The 19,918-nt window shown below is 44.0% G+C and overlaps 2 protein-coding genes and 1 long non-coding RNA gene across 5 annotated transcripts; 1 reads left to right on the top strand and 2 right to left on the bottom strand.

Moving 5' to 3' along the window:
- Positions 1-127: 127 nt before the first annotated feature.
- Positions 128-510, bottom strand: LOC135370835 (uncharacterized). The gene is made up of 3 exons (XR_010415464.1): positions 407-510; positions 281-315; positions 128-197 (listed from the first exon to the last, which is right to left on the bottom strand). It is a non-coding gene; the product is annotated as an uncharacterized LOC135370835 (long non-coding RNA).
- A 236-nt stretch (positions 511-746) lies between these two features.
- On the top strand, positions 747-11,101 carry LOC135370833 (CUE domain-containing protein 1-like). Of its 3 annotated transcripts, none has more exons than XM_064604703.1 (11): positions 747-905; positions 1,369-1,644; positions 1,828-2,048; positions 2,122-2,389; positions 3,737-3,962; positions 4,212-4,262; positions 5,414-5,554; positions 6,008-6,077; positions 6,724-6,844; positions 6,989-7,005; positions 8,176-11,101. In XM_064604703.1, the coding sequence occupies exons 2-11, from the start codon at positions 1,516-1,518 to the stop codon at positions 8,231-8,233; spliced, it is 1,302 nt and encodes a 433-aa protein (XP_064460773.1). In that variant the 5' UTR covers positions 747-905; positions 1,369-1,515; the 3' UTR covers positions 8,234-11,101. The 3 variants fall into 3 exon arrangements, with proteins under 3 accessions (XP_064460773.1, XP_064460775.1, XP_064460774.1); XM_064604704.1 differs by having other exon boundaries at positions 748-765; XM_064604705.1 differs by lacking the exon at positions 6,989-7,005.
- A 44-nt stretch (positions 11,102-11,145) lies between these two features.
- LOC135370834 (phosphatidylinositol transfer protein alpha isoform-like) lies at positions 11,146-19,836 on the bottom strand. The gene is made up of 8 exons (XM_064604706.1): positions 19,731-19,836; positions 18,940-18,970; positions 18,296-18,459; positions 17,990-18,167; positions 16,516-16,596; positions 16,251-16,424; positions 14,640-14,762; positions 11,146-13,442 (listed from the first exon to the last, which is right to left on the bottom strand). Exons 1-8 carry the CDS (start codon positions 19,745-19,747, stop codon positions 13,398-13,400), a joined length of 813 nt encoding a protein of 270 aa, XP_064460776.1. The 5' UTR covers positions 19,748-19,836; the 3' UTR covers positions 11,146-13,397.
- Positions 19,837-19,918: the final 82 nt, after the last annotated feature.

Raw genomic sequence — 19,918 nt, 5'->3', positions numbered from 1 at the left:
CAGTAACATCACCTTGCAGACGCTGCCTGCATGATACAAGTTTCATGTGTGTTGCTATCCCCAGCTCAGTACATTCTAACCTTGGAAAGTTGTCAGATTTTTAATGCATAGTTATGTTTACCATTGAGGCAGTTGGGGTGTGTGAATATCACATTGGAACCTCCCTGCATTCTCATTTTCACTAAATTCTTCAATGTCTGGAAATTGTAATATAGCCGCGCGAATAATTGGCATAGCTATACTGCGAAAGATTTTACAACATTTGCGGGACCTTCATTACCTGCGGCGTCAGATAAACTTCCATCTGTTGGTGTCCTAGAAAAAAAAAAAAAAAGAAAGAACAAAACCATGCAGTTAAATCGTTTCTGTTTGTACTTTGTGTTTCTCCCATTTGCACCCCAGTTACCCATAATTGACTAGAGAGTCCTCATTTCCTTGTTGAAACGACGTAAAATATGGAAAGTTGGACATTTTTGTTTCTTCGTGTTGCGTGTGACCGGTCGATGTAGCCGTAGCAGACGACACATTTTGCGCTGTCGGCTGGCTAACCGACATGCAAGAATTGGAATTAGATTTCGAAAGAAAACGATAAGCCTTGTCGTTCTTTGTCCGCGATCATTCTTATTTCTCGAAAGTAATTTGGCACATCCAAACAAAACCAACAAAATATGTAATGTGCGAAAGAGGGAGAGAGAGGCAGAGAGCGTGGGACGTGGGACCTCGGGACCCCTGCCGTCATCTCTTTGAATCACTTCTATTGCGGAGGTGTGGACTCCATGTAGCTTCTGCCGTCGGGGAGCGGCTCAGATATTTGTGTTATTAGTGGTATTCGTATTATCTTGACACTTGTAACAATGTGCCATTGAGTTATCGTGTCCGGAGAAGATAAAGATAGTTTGCGCTTTGTAAGTGTTTCCTTCTGAGCGTAATTTGGAACGGATACAGTCGTGTGTATCTCAGCTGTGCATTTTCCTGCATGAAGACGTTGTTTACAGGGCGACGAGGATATCGTTTGCAACCAGTCTTTGGGACCCAGACATGTGTAATAGTCCGAGCTCGCGAATGTGTTATGTTAAAACACTTAACTGGCGACCTTTCAACATGTATGCTGCGTCATGCACGGAGGTACAAATACGAAGTACCTAATGTGCAACGTCTGTGAGATCTTTTGCCATTCCTGCGAATTGCAGACGAAGTTAATCCTGCCAGTTTTTACTTGATGCGTAGTAATAACTGATTAGTTTTTCTGAAAGTACTTCATATATGTATCTTGTGCCTTAGAAAGGAAGCGCTCGCAATAAACGGAATTGAATGCAATTGCTAGTAAAAACTACTGAATAAAAAGCCTTGTGTCGCATCTGTTTTCAGAGAATGGCTCTACCGCAATGACCAAGAAAGTGTTTCCATAAGATGAACTGCAGAAGTCGAAGCATGTCTGCAGCTGTGGGACACATAGATAATTTATTTGACTGCTGGCTCTATTACAATTTTACACAATATATCTAAGGCCACAAAATGACCACCGAGGTCCCGTCGGACCTGAACAGTACAATAGGACAGCAGACACCCCGGTCTGCTTCTGCGGAAGAGCCGAAAAATGCGCAGCATGCTCGACCCCCAGTCACACAACTGGAGTTTCGTCAGGTGGGCAGATAACGTGTCTGACTTTTCTTTGTTGTCTGAAACTTTTTTTTTTATTCGAAGAGCATTATCTACTGTGCAGAATCAAAGCAGATAATTCTACCGAGTGTGCACTTTGATCTTTGATGTATTGATGGATGATCCTGCAGTGACTGTACAATAACCGAGACTGAAATGACTCGGCAGGCTATGCGTGACTTCCGGAGCATGTTCCCGGAGATGGAGGCTGCAGTCATCGAAGCTGTGCTGCGTGCTAACGGTGGTGCAGTCGACGCAACAATCGACCAGCTTCTGACAATGGCCCAGGATAACGATAACGAACGTTTGCGCACTGAGTTAGAGGCCACTGAAAATGCAGCTCCTCCACCTTCGTATCAGCAGGCCACTGTGGGTCCCATACAAAGCAGGTCAGTGTCACGGTCTCACGTGTAATGCTCGTGGGGCCCTGTGTCGTTAATGCGCCACGGCTTTCCGCCGCAGTGAAAACCCGTCACCCGTTGTGGATCCTGCGCCCCGTAAATCTGCCCCTTCCCGCAGCAGCGTTCAGTCATCGCAGGGCATGAGCCCTGCCAGAGCGAATGAATCAAAGAAGCGCAATTGGAAGCCAGCCATTCTTGGACCTCTGCCACCTTCCTTTCTGCGCCTCGAGCAAAACCCCACATCTCATTCATCCCATGGCCAGCACAGACGTATCTCATCAGCATCATCCGTATCCTCCGCAACTTCACGCTCGCAGGGTCGGGTTGAGGTATGCCTTTGTTGTAGTAGTTGAAGAAGCCGGCGTATTTTTTACGTATTTGTGGTTTGATTGACAGGACCCCTGATTTGTTGGAAACGGGAGGTTCAACAAATCAGGGGTGAGAACGATGTCACGGTGAAGTTCATTTTTAAGAGTGTGCGGTTCCACTGGCGTGTCAACAAAATGCCGCCGGGTGGCAGATTTCGTCCAATGGGAGAGCGGCGCTCTCAATGTTGCCAGACGGCTGTTGGCATAGTGCCGGTGAAAAGGAATGCAATACTCTGAGCGAAGCTGAAGCTATTCAGTGACTCTAGTACATAATAATTAGAGCCTGAAGATTTCGGGAAATATTTTTTTCTAAATTCGGGGGGTAAAAATCGGGTAAATAAACATGTGCTCGAAATTGGTGCGAATTCAGGTGGAAGAACTTGCAGTATGCTATATTCGGAGAGAAATGGGCCTCATTTTCTCAAGCTAACAGTACTGGCTTGGTACAAACTGTGATGTAACTGCATTTTCTGCCAAACAAGTTAGTGTGCATTCCTACAGACGTCTCAGTAAGGGCAATTTGACGGGTAAAAATCTGGTTTCACCCTAAAGAGGCAACCTTCAATTTGGGTTGCAAGTTCGGGGAAGAATCGGGTTAAACACTAAAAACCTCAGGCTCTAATAATAATGCATAGTGGGTACCAACAGGCATGCACATCAATGAGATTAGGAAAATGGAACCACATTAATGCTTGAGACAAACTCGTGAGTGGGAGGAGAAATGTCAATGGTGTTGCTGCGACACATTGTTTAACATTAACAAGGAGCGGTTGATGGGACCAAGCTCGACGAAAGAGTGAGGATAAAAAATGAGATGACACCTCAGCATACGTGAGGGCACATGAAACCTAATAGTACTTGGTAGTAAGTCAGGAGAATCAATGATGGCATGGCAATGAAACTCAACATTCATCGTCTCAAAATAAAGTTGTTGTTACGATGAGATAAGGTTGTCTATAATCTACTGGGTGTACGGCAACATTGGTTCCTCGACGGTCGATTTCCGCAACCGCTGTAGATGCCATAGCACGTGGAAAACGTCACCTATTCTTGAAGAATCGGAAGCTGTAAAGTTTTGAGAACCTCTAGAGAATTCGTGGAAGCACGTATGTTGACCAACGGCTCTTATATTTTGCGTGACAAGTCTGAGTGAGGTTGATTTGTAGGGTGAAAGAAAATGAATATAATTTTTCTGGAACGATGGTGTTTTTGAGTCTTTAGTGGCACTTTAACCTGTAGTAGTAATACCTTCCCTGAGGTAGTGGTCGTGTGATTGCAAGACCAGTGAATACTTTGTCCTCTTTTCAGTCTCTTGGTTCCGAGCAGCAGCAGCAGCAGGTTCAGGGCGTAAGCGTGCTTAGTACGGCAATGCTGCAACAACGCATGGAAGAAAATGAGCGGCAGCGACGTCTAGGAGCTACAGAGGAGTTAGCGCAGTATCTTGAAGATGAACGCATTGCCATTCTGCTCCAGAACGAAGAATTTGTCCGAGAACTGCGACGCAATCAAGAATTCATGTCCACACTCGACCGAGGTATGTATTTATAATACCGTGTACTGCTGCATGCAAGAGCAAAAACTAGGCGAATCATGATGTGACGCTTTTAAGCGCCAAGGTTATGTACACCGCGGTTGATGCGCACCAACCGAAAGCTAGACATTCAAAATAAAAGTGTGGTGCATAACTAATACGCGATTGACTTAAGTATAGGAAAGGTTTGATTTTGTGTTAGTTATCATCGAGAAGTGGGAACTGAAGCTTGTTTGACTTTTTCGTTTTCAGATATAAAGGAGAGGACCTCAGAAAGAAGTGGCAGCTTAGTACCAGACGATGGTAAGCATATGTCTACAGTGTAACTTCACTGCTATGCTCCTGCTTGGTACAATCGTGTTTTCCTAGTTTTTCCCAGTTCTCCTGTGAGAACAATGTAGCACACATTTAGACAGACTTTTTTAAGTAGCACAGAAGCCATTTTTAACACCATATACACCCATATACACCCCACAGGGTCATAATTATCGCAGAAATTGCATTTAAAGTACGCCGCAAAAAGCGACCATGCGCAACGGTGGTGGAGAGCAGCACTAGCCTCTGATCTGCCTGTGACCTCGCGCTGTGACGCTACACAGTCCGCGCTCGCTGATTGGTTCAGAGAAATGTTGTTTGCTATTCGGCTGTTCGGGGCTCTGAGAAGGCATTGCTCCTGGCTCGGTCATGATTCGGCCGCTCCTTCTATCCTCAATTCTCCGGGCAAACTGGCAAAACTGGTGTACGGCGGTAAAGAGAAAGGGCGCTCACCCCCATTGGCCAACGAACCAGAACGTGCGGACCGTCATCGGTGACGTGCCATTATGCTTCTCCTCCCCGTTACACCTGGAGTGGCGAGTTAAGGTTGAACGTGCAGAGCTATGTTTACGCGAGTGTTTATTAGCTTTTTCTGGGAAACAAACTGCGCACATCAAAACCTTTTGTGCTATTCGGTAAATTGACACACACACTTTCATCAGATGTCTTAATCTGAAAATTTTTTGGATCGCCCTCTGTACTCCTTTAAGCCCTGAGCTCCACCCAGCCCTTTCTGGGACACCCTGTATATTCCTTCCTTCAATACTGCACGTGTGTGTATTTTTTATTTTTTTGGTACTAAGTGATAGAAGGATAAAAACATTGAAACTACTACTTATTATTGTACAAGCTTTCATGCAGTGGTCTGCATTTCATCGGGTGCCTTGACTCAGTTTCGACGTTCAGTTACTAAACCAAAAAACATATATTCGCAGTATAATCTGAAAAGTAAAAGTATACTCACAGTAACATCACACAGGTATGACTTGTACAGTGACATAGGGGTGTGACTAAGGACACGATTGACTTGTGTGCTGAATTGTACGGCAGTTAAACTTCGTAGTAAAAACCTTGCAAGTTGCAATGTTGTTGTTCAGTGGCGGCCAACTGTAGCATGTTTTGTTGTATGCTTTGTGCAGCTTCGGAGTATTCACATCAAGATGATGATGATGATGTACCACAACTACCTATGGATGCTTTTCCGTACACACGTTCAACGGGTGAAGGCGGGGAAGATTCAGATGCAGCATTCAAAGAGAGACTTAAGAACATGGGCAAAGGTACTGGAACTCAGGAGTTTACTTGTTGGAATAGTCTGGGGAGTAGGTCTGTTCTTTGTTCCTAAAAAATGTGCTACCTATGGTACCTTTTGCTATTTTTGGTACCTTTCTTTGATCCTGCTTTGTTATTATCCAGCACAAAGATAAAAGACAAAAAGGACATACAACAACCTTTCTATGGTTGCGTGTTGCCTTTGTGCTGCTCAAAACTCGGTAATATCAACCCAAGAATGGGTCCAGAATGAAACCATTAGCACTTTCTTAGCATGTATAAAAATTTCTTTTGAACTTAAAGACATTAGGAAAATTTTAGAACACAATAAAAAAATGTATGCACTGATATTTTACTGTTAACCGTAATAAAACTTCAGTGCAGGCTTTTTCAAATTTTCTAATCTTTTTATTTTTCTTTTGTAATTGTTTTCTAACATCTTCCTTCTCTCCCTTTTTCAGCATCTCGTCGAAAGTTTGCGCAGCTGGCTCGTCTCTTTTCTCGAACAAAGAAATGTAATTTTAGGCAGATGTATCCTTTTACCACAGACTGATTGAGAACTCAAAGTTGTTCAGTGCAGAGTGAGTGAGGGTAAATGCACGTATACACACAGTGTCATGGTTAAAGCCCCTAGCTTTTTGCAGTGGAAAATAACATTTCTGTGAGGTGTTGATTACAAATCTGCGGGTAAGAGAAAATTAACACACACACACAAAAAAAATGATCCCAGATTTTTGCTTACCGACTCATCCCGAGTAGTTTTCCAGCCTTCCGTAACTGCGTGCGAAGTGCACACTCGTTCAGTGTGCAGAGAAAATTATACTCATCTCTGAGAATTCTTCCCCAGGCATTGCTGTCGCTAAGTTTTCTTCTGGGGCAGATTCAGCCGTGTAAGTGTCTGCAGTACCAGTCGCGTCAGGCAACCGATTTAGGTTTAACCCACGAAAATGTCACAGATCGATTGAATATTTCGCGAAAACACGTGCAACAGTTCCACAAAATTTCTCAGAGTTGCAGAAAGCCAGGGGCTCTAGTCAATGTAATAGCCTGCCACACATTCAAGATTTGAGAAACCTCTGGACCCACGGATTTGCTGTTCTTCTGTTCTGGGCCAATTATTTCGGATGCGAGTTTCTGTGTGGAGCAGTGTTGTCTTCCTTGACTTTGTGGCACAAAGGTTGGGAGACGGTGCCAACCCCTCGAGAGACAACCTTCTACTTCATGAAGACAACTATGGGGAACTTTCAGAAGAAGAACAGGAGGGCGATACTAAGAAGGAAGAGACGTGGAACAGCCACGTAAGTTGTTCCGTTCCTGAGACTCTTGTTCCTTCCCTGTAGCATGACATGATGGTTGCCGTGGCCTCCAGGCCGTCAGCCTCTGGGCTCTGTCATTCACATTGTGGATGCAACTTTTTTCTCTCTCTCCCTTTTTCTCCATAGCATGTTTGCTTTACTAGGTAAGGAAACATTCTCCCTATCCAGGTTTGCAGGAGTGTTCGTTCAACGACTGCTTTTGTTACATTTAGCTGTTCTCAGACGAGTATGCACTACGCCTATCTTTCCTAGGTACCCTTCCGGCTTACCAGGGTAGTTCGATATGGTAGTCCTGAATGGTAGCCATAGCTGTGCGATAGTCTCGTATGGTGTCTTATAGTGCACTGCGTGGGCCACATTCTGTGGCTCGAGGCCCTTCCTTTAATCCACCTGCCTTGGCCTGGCCTGAAGAATTTCTAGGTTTCCGAGCCCAGGTCCTAACTGAGGCACGAGAAATTGGCTGAGCCCGAGGCTGTCCAGCCCAGCCTATATAGTGGGTTATAAAAGTTGATTATGGTTAAAGGGGCGGTCACATCTGTTCCAGTCGAATATGGTGCTTCGTTTTCAGGTTTTATGATTTTTCAAATTCAGGAGAGGAGCGATGTTAAATGTCACCTCGTTGCTCCTTTAATATCCAAGCACTCTTCGGACGAAAAAATTACCCTGGTAGACTGTCGGTCGAGGACAGACATAGTGGTACGGGTTTCACAGAAGGGTTTCCGAATGCGACCGTCTTAACCAAAAGCGGCGTCACACAGGCGCCCGATCGAGGGCCCGTCAATGTGTGGACCAGGCCTGGACCCACAATGATAATTTCCAGCCTGGCCCAGGCCAACACCACCCAGATACAGAAAGCCTGCGCACTCGTCAACGTGACGTAACGATTAAGAGTCAGCCAATCAGGATCGTGTTTTCTACGGCCGTAGCCAATCACGAATGTGCTTTCATGGAGAAGAACCACCGTCGTCTGCGAGTTGTGATTGAACGTGTCCGCGTACTAAATGGGAAAACCTGGAAATAAAGCGCAAAACGGTCTCAGTCTTTCTCAAAACTGATTTTCGGGAAAGCGCGTTGCACTTTTGCACGTTCCAGGTGTGCTGCCAATCACTTGCGGGTTCTTGAATTCGCAGGACGGTGAATCGCTGTAGCGGACGAATTCTAACTCTTAATGGAAAGAGGGAGAGGAGGCGATGCGCAGGCTTTCTCTATCCAGGTGGTGTTGCCCAGGCCCATGTATAGGCTTTACCTTTTGGATTTGTCAGTCCACCCTTCTGTGGTTTCACGATATAACATGTGAGACTTTTATTCGCTAGCACGTCGCCAGCCGGGATGGTACATCGCCCAAGAGCGATCGTTGACCCAACTGTCTAAGTTGCACGCAGCAGCAGCAGCAGCTTGCTCACGTGTCTCCAACAAGAAATGCTGAGGTGCTGCGAGGTGATTGACTCGGATTCAAAGCTCATTACCACATCGCTGTACATAACCTTTGTAGCTCAGCCTCTAATGTTCCTGAAAATGCTGTAGCAGCAACCCTCTTTTTATTTTCGAGAATCAAATTTTCGAACAGGAACGATCGTTCTTTTTAAAGACACAGAGAGGTCTACTTACTGAGATTTTTTTCAAACGGAGAAGTTTTTTTTAGAAAACGGATTCAACTGCCACCAGCTGAATATCGTGTCAGCAACCGATATTTGGGGTTCCGCGCTTTCGGTCTTTAGTTTAGGGCGGATTCGGTGTATGTTTTTCTGCGCTTATTTATTTTCAGGAAATCGGCATCTTTCTGCAATTTTTCTGCCGTGTACACTGTTTACCCTGAAGTTATCGGCGAATATAAATTGCAACGTAACTTCGAAAGTACGAATTTCCGGTACGAAATTAGCCCCTGTGAGACATCTCAAAAGGAACACTTTATTGCTTCACAGCAAAATGGTGGTACCTAAATCGTGAAAACAGAGCTTTCTTTTTTTTTTTTTTTTTCCATGAAATTTAACTTGTGCAGCTATTAATCTCCCTGATCTTTCCTGGGACATTCATTTGTATTGGGTGTTTTTTTGTCCAAAACCAAAAACTGGGAACCCTGCTAATATTGTAACGACAACAGGAACGTGACACGTGCATGTGCAGATCTTTTGAGAGCCCTGCAGACAATACTCAGGTTGCTTTATTTCAGTGTCATACTGTGTAGAGTGTTGTAGATTACATTGCTCGACATTAGAATGTACAACAATGACAGTTTTTATCAACTTACACTGCTATGTATTTTTGTGGTTCCTAGTCAGTAGTGCTGTACCTTTTAGCATGCTTGCCTACGTGTGTCATGACATAAAACACACGACATAAAAACAGCTGTAAAAACACACAGTTTTCTTTACAATTCTGGGAAGCAGTAGAAAAGCTGTAGTTCTGCTTCTGTTCCGCCACAGATGTGGCACTGTATCAGCAAGGCTTTCATCTTCCCGTTGCTCTTCAGGCGATTTTTTTTTCTTCTTTTTTGTCAGATCTTGATAGCCTATGATATGACGGATTCATAGGCACCAAATGTGATCTTGATCCGCCACATGGTCCGCGTGGTTCTGGATAGTTTGCACAGCAAGATTCGACTGCGGATGTTTCAACGCTTGTGCTCATTTCACGGCTCTCAATGAGGATTCCCTCCCATTCTGCTTTACCCAGAAGCCCCTACTTAAAGAGTTAATTAATGAGGTCTAGGTAATGAGCTGTCTAGTAGCTACGTATTCTCTTCAAGAGAATGCTCGTCTAGGCATAACCCACCTGCAAAAAATGGTATCTGTGCTGCTCTCATAGATTTTTCCTTTTTTAAAATCTGGTGCAGCTAAAGAAACCTGTATATATTACACAAAGCCATACTTGTCTCTGGGGCACGCTGTTTTTTTTTTGTAATAACATTTACTAATGGGGAATTTTTCTGCGGTGGAGTGGACATTTACCATGGGAACAGGTACTCCCGGCACCTCCCCACGAAGAGGCGCGGGCATCATTTTCTATGATAACACTCATTTTGTTTGTGGGTGGTGTGGGAAAGAGGGACGGAGTCTCTCTCGAAGCACTGGGTTTTAGGAGTACGATAACCTCTGAACGCAAGATCGCATTAGTGTACGATGTCGCTTGGCATTTTTAAGGAGACAAATCTCACCCACATCTTCAACCTGATTCATCTAAAAATGGGATAATCGTTTCACAAACCCTTTAATGATATTAGTGTCGAAATGGAACCTAAACTTTTAGTTCTTGTGATTTTCATGTGGATAGCGAGAAAACTCATGTTTTGAGAAACGCAGCAAATAATGCATTGTTGCCTTAGTTAATAACACCCTACCTTAGGCTTTTACCCTAAAACATGGGGCCCTATGTATGCACTGTACTAGAACAGTGAGTGCAAGTTAATTACGAAAATTGTTGAAAAGTTATCAAAATAACTAATCATTTCCTGAAGTTTTTTCTGAAGGATTCTCACCATTTTTGACTACTCAGTGTACAACAAAATACTGTCTGTCTAGAGAGTCCCTGTTGTCTGTGGGAGAGGGAAAACTTGGTCAGTCGATCTTTTATCCACCCAAATGATGGAGTTTACCTTTGTAGCGAGCTTGATGGAAAAACATGATAATGTGGTCGACTGACAATTAGCAACTGCTTAAAATTATTGTAAAAATAGTGACTGTTTGACATTGCATCATTAGTAGGAGTCTCCAAAATTCTCTAGCAAGTTGAGTTTTAGCAAAAACATCCAATATATACTCGGAGCGGAAATGTGCTGCATGCCATGCCATGCTCCGCGACACGGGCTGGGTATTTCAGAGACAGTGCATCTTTGATATGGTAGCAGGTGCCAAACAAAGTCTTTTGTGTGAACATGCACCTATCTCTGTACATTGTGATGTTTGCACAATGAAACTATTAGGTAACTAGACATGTTACAACATTCAGGTTCTGTTTCCTCAAGTCTAGCCTAGCAGGGCTACTCAAACTTCCAAATGGCAGGCGAGCGGTGTCCCTTTAATTTCAGCTACATATTTATTGAATTTTCCAGGTACTACTCAGAGGGAGGCATAGCTATTTACAAATGTATAAATACTTATATCAGAATGCCGAGTGCCACATGTTTTGCCCTTGACAATTTCCCCTCCCCGACTTTTGTCTCCATTGGTGTGCTTCTTTAAATGTGTTCGTGTGCTTTTAGTGCATTGTAAACTGTGTATATTAAATGTATGCATCACCTAAGTTGTGAAGATTTCTAACGAGCTGGCAGAAACAGTACACACCAATGACATCTTGGCCACATTTATTGCTTTTGTTTGACAGATATCAACGCTTGTCTGTTCTCGTCAGTACCACTCGGTAGGCCCCTACATCCAGCGTACACAACAGTTTTTCTTCCTTGTTATCATGCCTTTGCTTGTTCATAGATGGTTTGCTGCCAGTCTATAAAGTTGACATTGCTTTCACCATTAATTGACCTCAAAATAGAATGTATCTGACAGTCAACAAGGGCAGGTCCCGTATCGCCCATCGCGCTTTAGGGGCGTCGGAAGGTAGAGGGGCAGATTTGTTTGAAAATCTTCTAAACAAAAACACATTCCACACACCAAGCAAAAATCAGAGAAAAGCTGGCCATTGCCAAATGCTAGTAAAGTGAAGCTGCTCCAGCATATTTTCAAGTCATTCTGCACTGCATTGTAACTCAGCATGTTTCATTTGTTTTTTTTTTAGTTATTAATGTACCAATTGTTTGAACTTCAGCCCCCCCCCCCCCCCCTTTTGCGATGACCTTCCGACTTCCCTGTCGTGCTTCAAGTACGGATGGCAATGGCACCAAAATGTGGCATTGCTATTTCATTAGGTTGCCTACCTTGGTGCTCATTGATTAGTTAGTAATCTCTATTCTCTGCAAAGCCCTACTCTAATGGGTGCAGGGCCCACCAATATATTCGACAGTTGAGAAACAGCAAGAGGCCCTGTGCTCTGCACGGTGTTCCCTCTGTCCATGGAAAAGGCTCCCTAACATATGCAGTGGTTAGTCTGCTCCAGAAGTGACAAAGCACACCAAACATGCAATCTATTTCTTCGCCCTAAGCATTTTTCGAGCGGTCCGAAGCACTCGAGAAATGCGCTATTCACAGAATGTGCATTCCCTATTACATGACATTGAAGATATGCCTTAGTACAATAACCAAGACCTGGGAAGATCGGGGTGAATTCTTAGGACGTTACCAAAGTGCCGTAAGACCGCTATAAAATAACTAACATCTAAGGCCACTTCCTAAACATCAATGGTCACACCGTTGAGCCCCAACAATCCATATAGATTTTTAACGAGAAAAAAACATTTCTGTTCCGTAATTTTGGCTTTCCCGGGGAGGCAAAATACAATATGGCACAGAAGTTGAGTTTGATGTGTGGAAACAGCAGCTACTGTTGACATGGATGCTAGCATACTGAGTAAAGATATTGCTGTCTCTGGGCCAGTCAAACACTCTTGTACAGCAGTACAACTATAGTCACAACAAGCACCACCATGCAAAACGTAGCCACTGAAAACAAGATTCAGGGGTGACATTTATTCGTTTTTTTTTTTTTTTGCTTTGGTATTCACAGATGCTCAGCTAATATCAGTTTAATGTCTCGCTAAATAGCTGTGTTGCGGTGGAAAGTTTCCCAGCATTTAAACAGAGAAAAGAAAAGTACACATACCCGCGTGACATTCTTTAATCTCCGAAGGCAGGTAATGCCAGATCGTTAGTCGTTTACCAGCTAAACACCTTACTGAAGTATCACCTTGCAAACATTTAGAGATTGTCAATGAACTGTTACACAGAGAGGGAAAAAAAAAACACGCAAGGGAATGTGAATTTCCAAACATTCAATATGGCTACCTCTGCACGCTATGTACACGACGGTGATAAGCAACACCATGTTTACGTATGTATATATCTCTTACACTTAAATCCATTAGCCTGTATGATGAGACAAACTATGGTTCAACATCCATGAGGCAGTTACCATACTCTGGTACTGAAGAGCAGAGACGGAAGTTTAACAGAGCCAAGTTTACTCACTGTTAGACGCAGTGGACAATAAGTCCTCATTACTCCTTCACAACTTTCACCTGTACTAGTATTACCATAATACTGTCCACTAGTAATTCTTTTATCTTTCGTGTGGCGTCCAGTCCTGGAATGTTTGCAGGCAGCAAAAAAAAAACAAAAAAACAAGAGGGTCCCAAACCAGACACTGCAAGCAGACCTCCCCAGTTCTTTTTCGTTTGTTTTCGATATTTTTAATTTACAACGCATGCGCACTTCTTAAGTTAGCAGGACTAGTCTTTGAGATGCAAAGAGGCAGGACAAAAAAATTTCCCGTTGCTGTCTCAAAATCTTAGCCTGGTTTTCCACACAGCATGAGCACAATGTCCACATGAGGGCAGTGAGGTTCACCCCGTGCATCACATTTGCAGTGTCTGCTGAGGGGACGGGGTCGCTGTACCCCGGTCCGGCAGACATCTCCTTCGGCCACGAGCTCACTCTTCCCCTCGGGTGCCTTGCACTTGGCCCTTCTGTCGTTGCTAGAGTGGGGGAAAATGGGGGGACCCATGTTTCAGTCTCATTGAGTTGCTGTTGTCTTACTTGTCACACTTAGAAACAAAGCCTGGTCGCTTAAATGGCGTGACGTAACAATTAAAGGGAGACTTCGGATCGATCGGAGAAAAAATTGCTGCACATCGTAGTTTGTGCATAACATCCACTGTGTACCTGCCATAAACTGTTTGTTTGTTTGTTTCTCATGTGACGAATTATGCCTCAAATTGGAAAGGAATCAAACCAAAACAGGAACGTGGAGAGGAGGTCGCAGGCGTTTCTCCCTCTCGAGGCCACCGCATTGACGTCATTTTACATGGAACGGACAAGTGCATGACTGCACCACGCGTGTCGCAGGCGCTGTGTTACGCTCCCGAAACAAAACAATGGACGGAGATTCGTAATCAGAATATTCAGACACCAATGGAAAGAAACTGTGCTCAGCTGCTTCCCTGAGAGTCAGGAGACAGCGCAGGAACGGTATGACTAATGCTTGGAGACCAGAGAAAGAAAGAGGCAGCACCTCCATCGACGCCAGCCTTTCTCAAATTTCGAGTCCTTTTTATGATCCCCCTTAGTTTTCAACTGAGATATTTCGCAACTGTGTCCTGTTTGCGTAAATGTTTGTGGGAATACCGCAAGAGTGAAATCCATTTGGTTGCAAAGTCTCCCTTTAAGAATCCGCCAATCGCAGCTGTGCTTTCATCGGCTGTAGCCATGGAAACGAACTGCTACTGGCCGCATGCGCCGCAGCAGAAAGACATATATTTGCAACAGTGTTTTATGCTCAAGTTTACGCATCCCGTTTTGATGTCCACAAATTCAGTGGCCTTGTCTACAGTCAACGTTTATCACACTAACTTTACTATAGCAGTGTTCAACTTAAGAAGGAAAAGAAATCTAGTCCGTCAGCTCAAAATATTACTGCGCTGCAGATACAAAGGCTGGACGCAGAGAGGTCACACTCTCTCTTCCGCCAAATAATGTAATCCATCATACTCACTCTGCTTCCGTATTGGCTGTTTAGACTGGACACTATGCTGCGTGGTGGCGCTGCAGTATTTCTCCTTGCGCAATATTGAGTCTCCCTATCCCCAACGGCGGACTAGATTTCTTTTCCTTCTTAAGTTGAACATGAGTATAGCTGTGCTATGTTGAAGGTGTGCAGCGGAGGCAGTACTTACCTCATCCAGTTCTCGCCGAGTCTTTTCCTCCAGTTCTCTGATGTCATGTAAGGTCAGCCCATGCCACCGATCAATCCAACAGAACACCTGACGGTGGAAGTTTGTGAAGATTCTTCGTTCAGTCTGTGGAGGGCAAATAAATTATTATTATAAAGAAAACATTATGTAGTGAGTGTGTTCTCCCAACATCCATTCATAGGCCACAAAGTGAAGCAAAACAGTGAAACATTTCATGGGTTCATAAGCTGGTCGCTGGTGTTAGTCGCAGTGTTCAATTCACCAAGTCGAAGTTGAAGTTAATGATGGGATATGATTAGCGTTCCAGGTTCTCGGATATATCCGAAAAACGTGCGCGAGTAAGATTTGAAGCAATTCGGATTTATTCGAAAAGCTCCCCATTTGTGGTTCATACGGCAGTAATCGAGAACTGAACAGGAAAAGTCATGCCTTGATGACTGGTTAGATCGTTTTTTTTTTTTTGTGTGTGTGTGTGTATGTGTGTGTGTTGAGATTACCTCACATCTGTGCACCCTGCCAAAAGCACGACATAGAAGGGTGGCTCTGTTAAACCAAATTCGCCGTGCAGTTGTCTTTCGCAATGCATTGGTGTAACGCGGTGAACCCCATCCGTGCATACACGTAATCCGCACTTCTAAATATTCAAATTCTAAATCTTCTAATATGTGATAAAGCACTGTTCTGGCACAAAGCACTGTTCTGATGTGTTCTCATCTGATGCGGTCTGTTGCCTGAAATCATTTTATACCTGCTGAAAGATCTTTGAGCATCTACAGACTCTATAGGAATGAGTTTACAATACATGCCCTGGGGAAGTTACATTTTTAGTACACCCCTTTTTTTGTTCTTGGGCTGTAGCCATTACTTAAAGGCCTCAACTTCTTGAAGGCAACCTCCCAGATATCAAATCAAAATCCCCCACTGCTACCGCTAAACTGCATACGGGAGGGACGCCGCCCCTTCCTCAGGTGAAGTGTACACAATAAACTTGGGCTAATGTTATCCTAAGCTAAACTACAACCTGTCTGTTTTGTCCTGCATCATAAACAATTTCGTAAAGCAGGCTTCAATTTTGTAGGAGCGGCTTCACCTCATGCAGGGAAGCGTCAGGTGAAGCCCACTTTCGGGAGGTGTCGTTCGTATTCGGCGAATAGTCAAATTATCAGGAAGCCTGAATATTGAGTATTTTGATTCGCACGAGTGATTGATATTCGATTCGAATTTGAGAACTCTAATATCCACACACCCTTAAAAATAAATGATTCCGTGAAACTCTGCGATTCTGCGGAATCGCGGAAAACGAAGGGCCTTATCCATCGTCCCTGCTTGCATTCTAATATCAGCTGGATAAATGTATGAAGTCTGTACTCTGTGGTGTAATGGTCATGATGTGGTTTATAACGGATATAGCAGTACACTTTTGTCTCCTGGTTGCTCAAAAATGTCTGTACTGTGCAAAAAAAGAAAAGAAAATGCGAAAGATTTCCCTGCCAGGAAAGGTGGACGTAAAGCTGCCAAATTTCACGCTTCAGCTGCACAACATATCGGGAAACGAAGTATAGGTGCGGGAGACAGTAAAACAGCCCGGTTTACCTTCATGATGTAAGACTCCACACGGGTCTGCAGCCCGAACCACTTGAATTCGACAGTGACTAGCTTGTAGGCACACATGACTGGTGTGCAGTCCTTCATCCACTCCCCTTGTAAGGGCCCTCTGCCCGTCTTTTTCGACTTAAATTTCGTTGGATCCTCATCGTCCTTGTAATCCTGTAGAAAAAGGTCCTTTGATAGTTCTGCAATGGACCTAATTTTGGCATGACACTAGCAGCCATTTCTCAAAGACATTACTTGTCCTCACCTTCGCTGCGACAGGATCGTTGGCTATGTCGATGGTTTCTACTTCTCGAAGCTTGAGTTTCTCTGGTGGGAGCTCATGCGCCTTGAAACGAAGAAAATAACTTTAAATCGCATCAACGTGGGGGTAGGGAGAGTGTCAAAGACTAGGGTGTCGAACCGAAAGGCTTTTCGTTTAGGTTCAAAGAAAAAGGTCCAGTTCCGGCTCACCTCCGGTGTAAAAAAAAAATAATGGTTCGAAACAGGTTCACTTTCACATGGTGTAAGGGGAATTGGTTGCAGCAAAAATAAACCGCTTCATTCTTTCCAACAGAGGGAGAAATGAAGAGAGGTTAGAAGGTCCCACCGTGTGACTTATAGACAAAAACAAGGAACCAGTCTTGCGCTCCGGCACATCGTTGTAATGTGAGGTTTCTGGAGTTTCCTACCCGAACACTGATGGATGCCATGCATTGTGCACTTGGTCTTGCATTACGTACGCTCGAGGATTGAGTTCAATTTTCCATTTGAACCGAAAACATATTTTCGGTTTCCTTCCGGAGCATAAAATTTTATTTCGGTTTTCGTTCTGTTCCGGTTTGCCCAAAAATAGGTTGTTTTTCGGTTCGCTCTGGAACCCTGTTGGGGACACATCCTCTACGCAGAATATGTCTGTCATTTTGCGACAGCGTCGTAGGAGCCGCACCTTTGCAAACCCCCTCTCCAACGCTGAGCTTGTTCAGTGCATTTTGTCTGTTATCTGTAGGGTTCCCAGTTTTAATTGTGGTTATATTTTTGGAGGTATTACGAGATAGGGCAAAGATAAGAGACAAAGGGAAGTTATAAGCCAATTCAATCTTGTACTACTGTAATTTGTTTGGCATTCATTTTTGCAGTATTTTGGGAGGTCTCGGAAATTATCGAAAAACCCTAGTTATCTGTTACTGTCTTATCTTATCTGTTATTAGGGGAAGACCCTCGGGACAGCCAATATCTTGAACACAATAACGGGCCCGCTTGCGCAAAAAAGCTGTGCGAGGGAAATGTAAGGAATTTCATTAAAGTGCAGCTTTGCAAACTGCTTGAGCCACGTGCTGCTCCCCTAAACTTTGGTCAACTTTGTCCAGCTCATGCCAAACATGTTGTCAAAGCCGTGGCTTAAAGTTTTCCTTATGTTGGATTCCTAACACAATTTTTTTGTGCAAACGGGCCCTGTTCTACTGTTCTGGTTCTCATATTGTTTCACATGCTATAAGGCCCTTTGATTTCACTACGTCAATTTTTTTTTTTGTTGTTTTGTTTCCAAAATTGGAAACAGGCACGTGTCTTCACCATGTTGTCACCACTAAATTTGGCGCAAATGGGGGCACTAAAATTTGCGGGTCGATCGGCTTACTTTGCGATTTAGTGCGATTTAGTGCTTTGCGATATAGTGCATTTGATCAAAGCGATATTGCATGAGCTTGTGAGGAATGGTGACGAATGTAGATATCACATACATTTTCTTGCGTGCCGTTATCAGGTGCGTGCATGGTTTCTATGCACAAGGTGAAGTTGTTCTTCATGTAGTCTGGATTAGTGAGAACTGTCCTGCAGTAAGGATAGGCATTCCATGCCTCTTCGTGAATTTCAAGAGACCCTTTTGGAGCAAGGAGTCGAAGGAAAGCTGGGACCTTGCTGTAACAATAAGTCATGTTGTTCTTGATAAGATTCACAAGGATTCTTACCTCACTATGTTCACAATAAGTCGCACGCTTAGCCTATTCTTGATAAGATTCACGACATAAGATAAAGTGGACTCTTACCTCGCTAAGTGGTAAATCTTGTACGTGTACTGTCCTCGCGTAAATTTCCCACCGAGCAAGGGGAAGTTTTCAAAAGGCTCATTCTTGAGCACTTCAATTCCTTCTCCACCACCGGTCTCATTTTTACTTGCTTCCGCTACAGAGTATAATTGGCCAATCTGGTACTGCAGAGAGAAATGTCAGCCTTGTCAAGAATGCCATTGGCCGTACACGAGCCAGTAGCGTGGACAGAAAAGTGTTTTAGATGAGGTTCCACGCGAGTTTTAAATGGGGAAGATGATTTCATCCCCTTTCTTCCCTACGAAAGGACCTTTGGTAGTGTGTCCGGGAAAGAGAAACAGGTGAAATCCTCCTCCCCAAGTCAAGATCTATTGGAACTAAAAGACGGTAGCTGCATTGCCATTCTAAGTCGCATTGTAATGTGGGATCCTCTGAACAGCACCATGTGCTACATAATTCTAGGGTCCTACATGCTTGCGCTGCAGAGTGCCATTCATTCGCCGGACTACTAGACAGCCTGACTACATCTCAGCATAAATCAAGGTATTGCATCAAAAGATTTTGCTCCTCAATTACGTCTCTGAAAGTATGTGTGTCACTTCACTAAACAGTATGCAACAGGAACAAGACAGAATTGTATTTACCTCGGGAACTGTGATGGGTAGGACTACGCGACTGCAAATGAATGAAAAATTGCGGTTAGAACTGATTTTGACACCGTACTTCATTGCATATCACTCATAACTTTTACAAACCGGTAAAATCCGATGAAACGACAGCGATATTAGGCACCGAAACAGCACATAACTAGAGAAATCATCAAACGTCGCCCAAGTCATATCGGCTGCAAGAAATTCTAATGAGACTGGGTCCCAAAAGCACATGTCTTTTTTTTATCCCCTGCCGATTTTATGTCCACGCCTCCTGGTTGATCGATATTAATTTATCTAATAAAGCCGTTTTTCCGTGCATGTTTATCGTTGTTAGAAATTACGAATCGTTTATCGCGCCTTATTTTACCATGAAACCGCAACCGTGCCACGACTACCGTAGGCGCTGGGAGAACCCTTCTTACGGAAAGTGTACGGTTTCATTGCAGCTTGCAGGGGACACTGCACTCTCCCCGACAGGCACAGCTGTAATGGTGTCTTTCGCCTGAGGTGTGTCACTATCTTTCTCAATTAAAAAGAACTCGCTATGTTTTTGCCGATACTGCACAACAGGCGGGATTCCGCACCCACTAATTCGGTTCGTATCCCATACATAGCTTTGCAGAAGAATCCAACCCTACAGAATGCACCTATCACGCCGGTGAGCCGGCACTAACCCCAACTGTGCATTCCACACTGAGCGCTTTCCTCCGAGGTTGTTCCGTGTAATGGCAGTGTTCCCTTGGGTATACAACTGTGCAAAACATAGAAGTATTTTTACTCACAACTCCTTTATAAGCATTTCGACAGTTCCTGTTCCTATCACTTTCTCATAGATCGGGTGGAGGGGACTTACGTCACAGTCAAGTGGGAAAAGAACCCGGCTGAATGCAAAATGAATTGTGATTCGACCGAATAAGAAATTTCTCGCAACTCGCCAAAAACAACATTATGTCCTTTTGGTTACAGTTGT

Source organism: Ornithodoros turicata, chromosome 10 (assembly GCF_037126465.1).
Source record: "Ornithodoros turicata isolate Travis chromosome 10, ASM3712646v1, whole genome shotgun sequence".
NCBI classification, from domain to species: domain Eukaryota; kingdom Metazoa; phylum Arthropoda; class Arachnida; order Ixodida; family Argasidae; genus Ornithodoros; species Ornithodoros turicata.
Note: the sequence above shows the minus strand (reverse complement) of the source record. Positions and strands in the feature narration are given on the sequence as shown.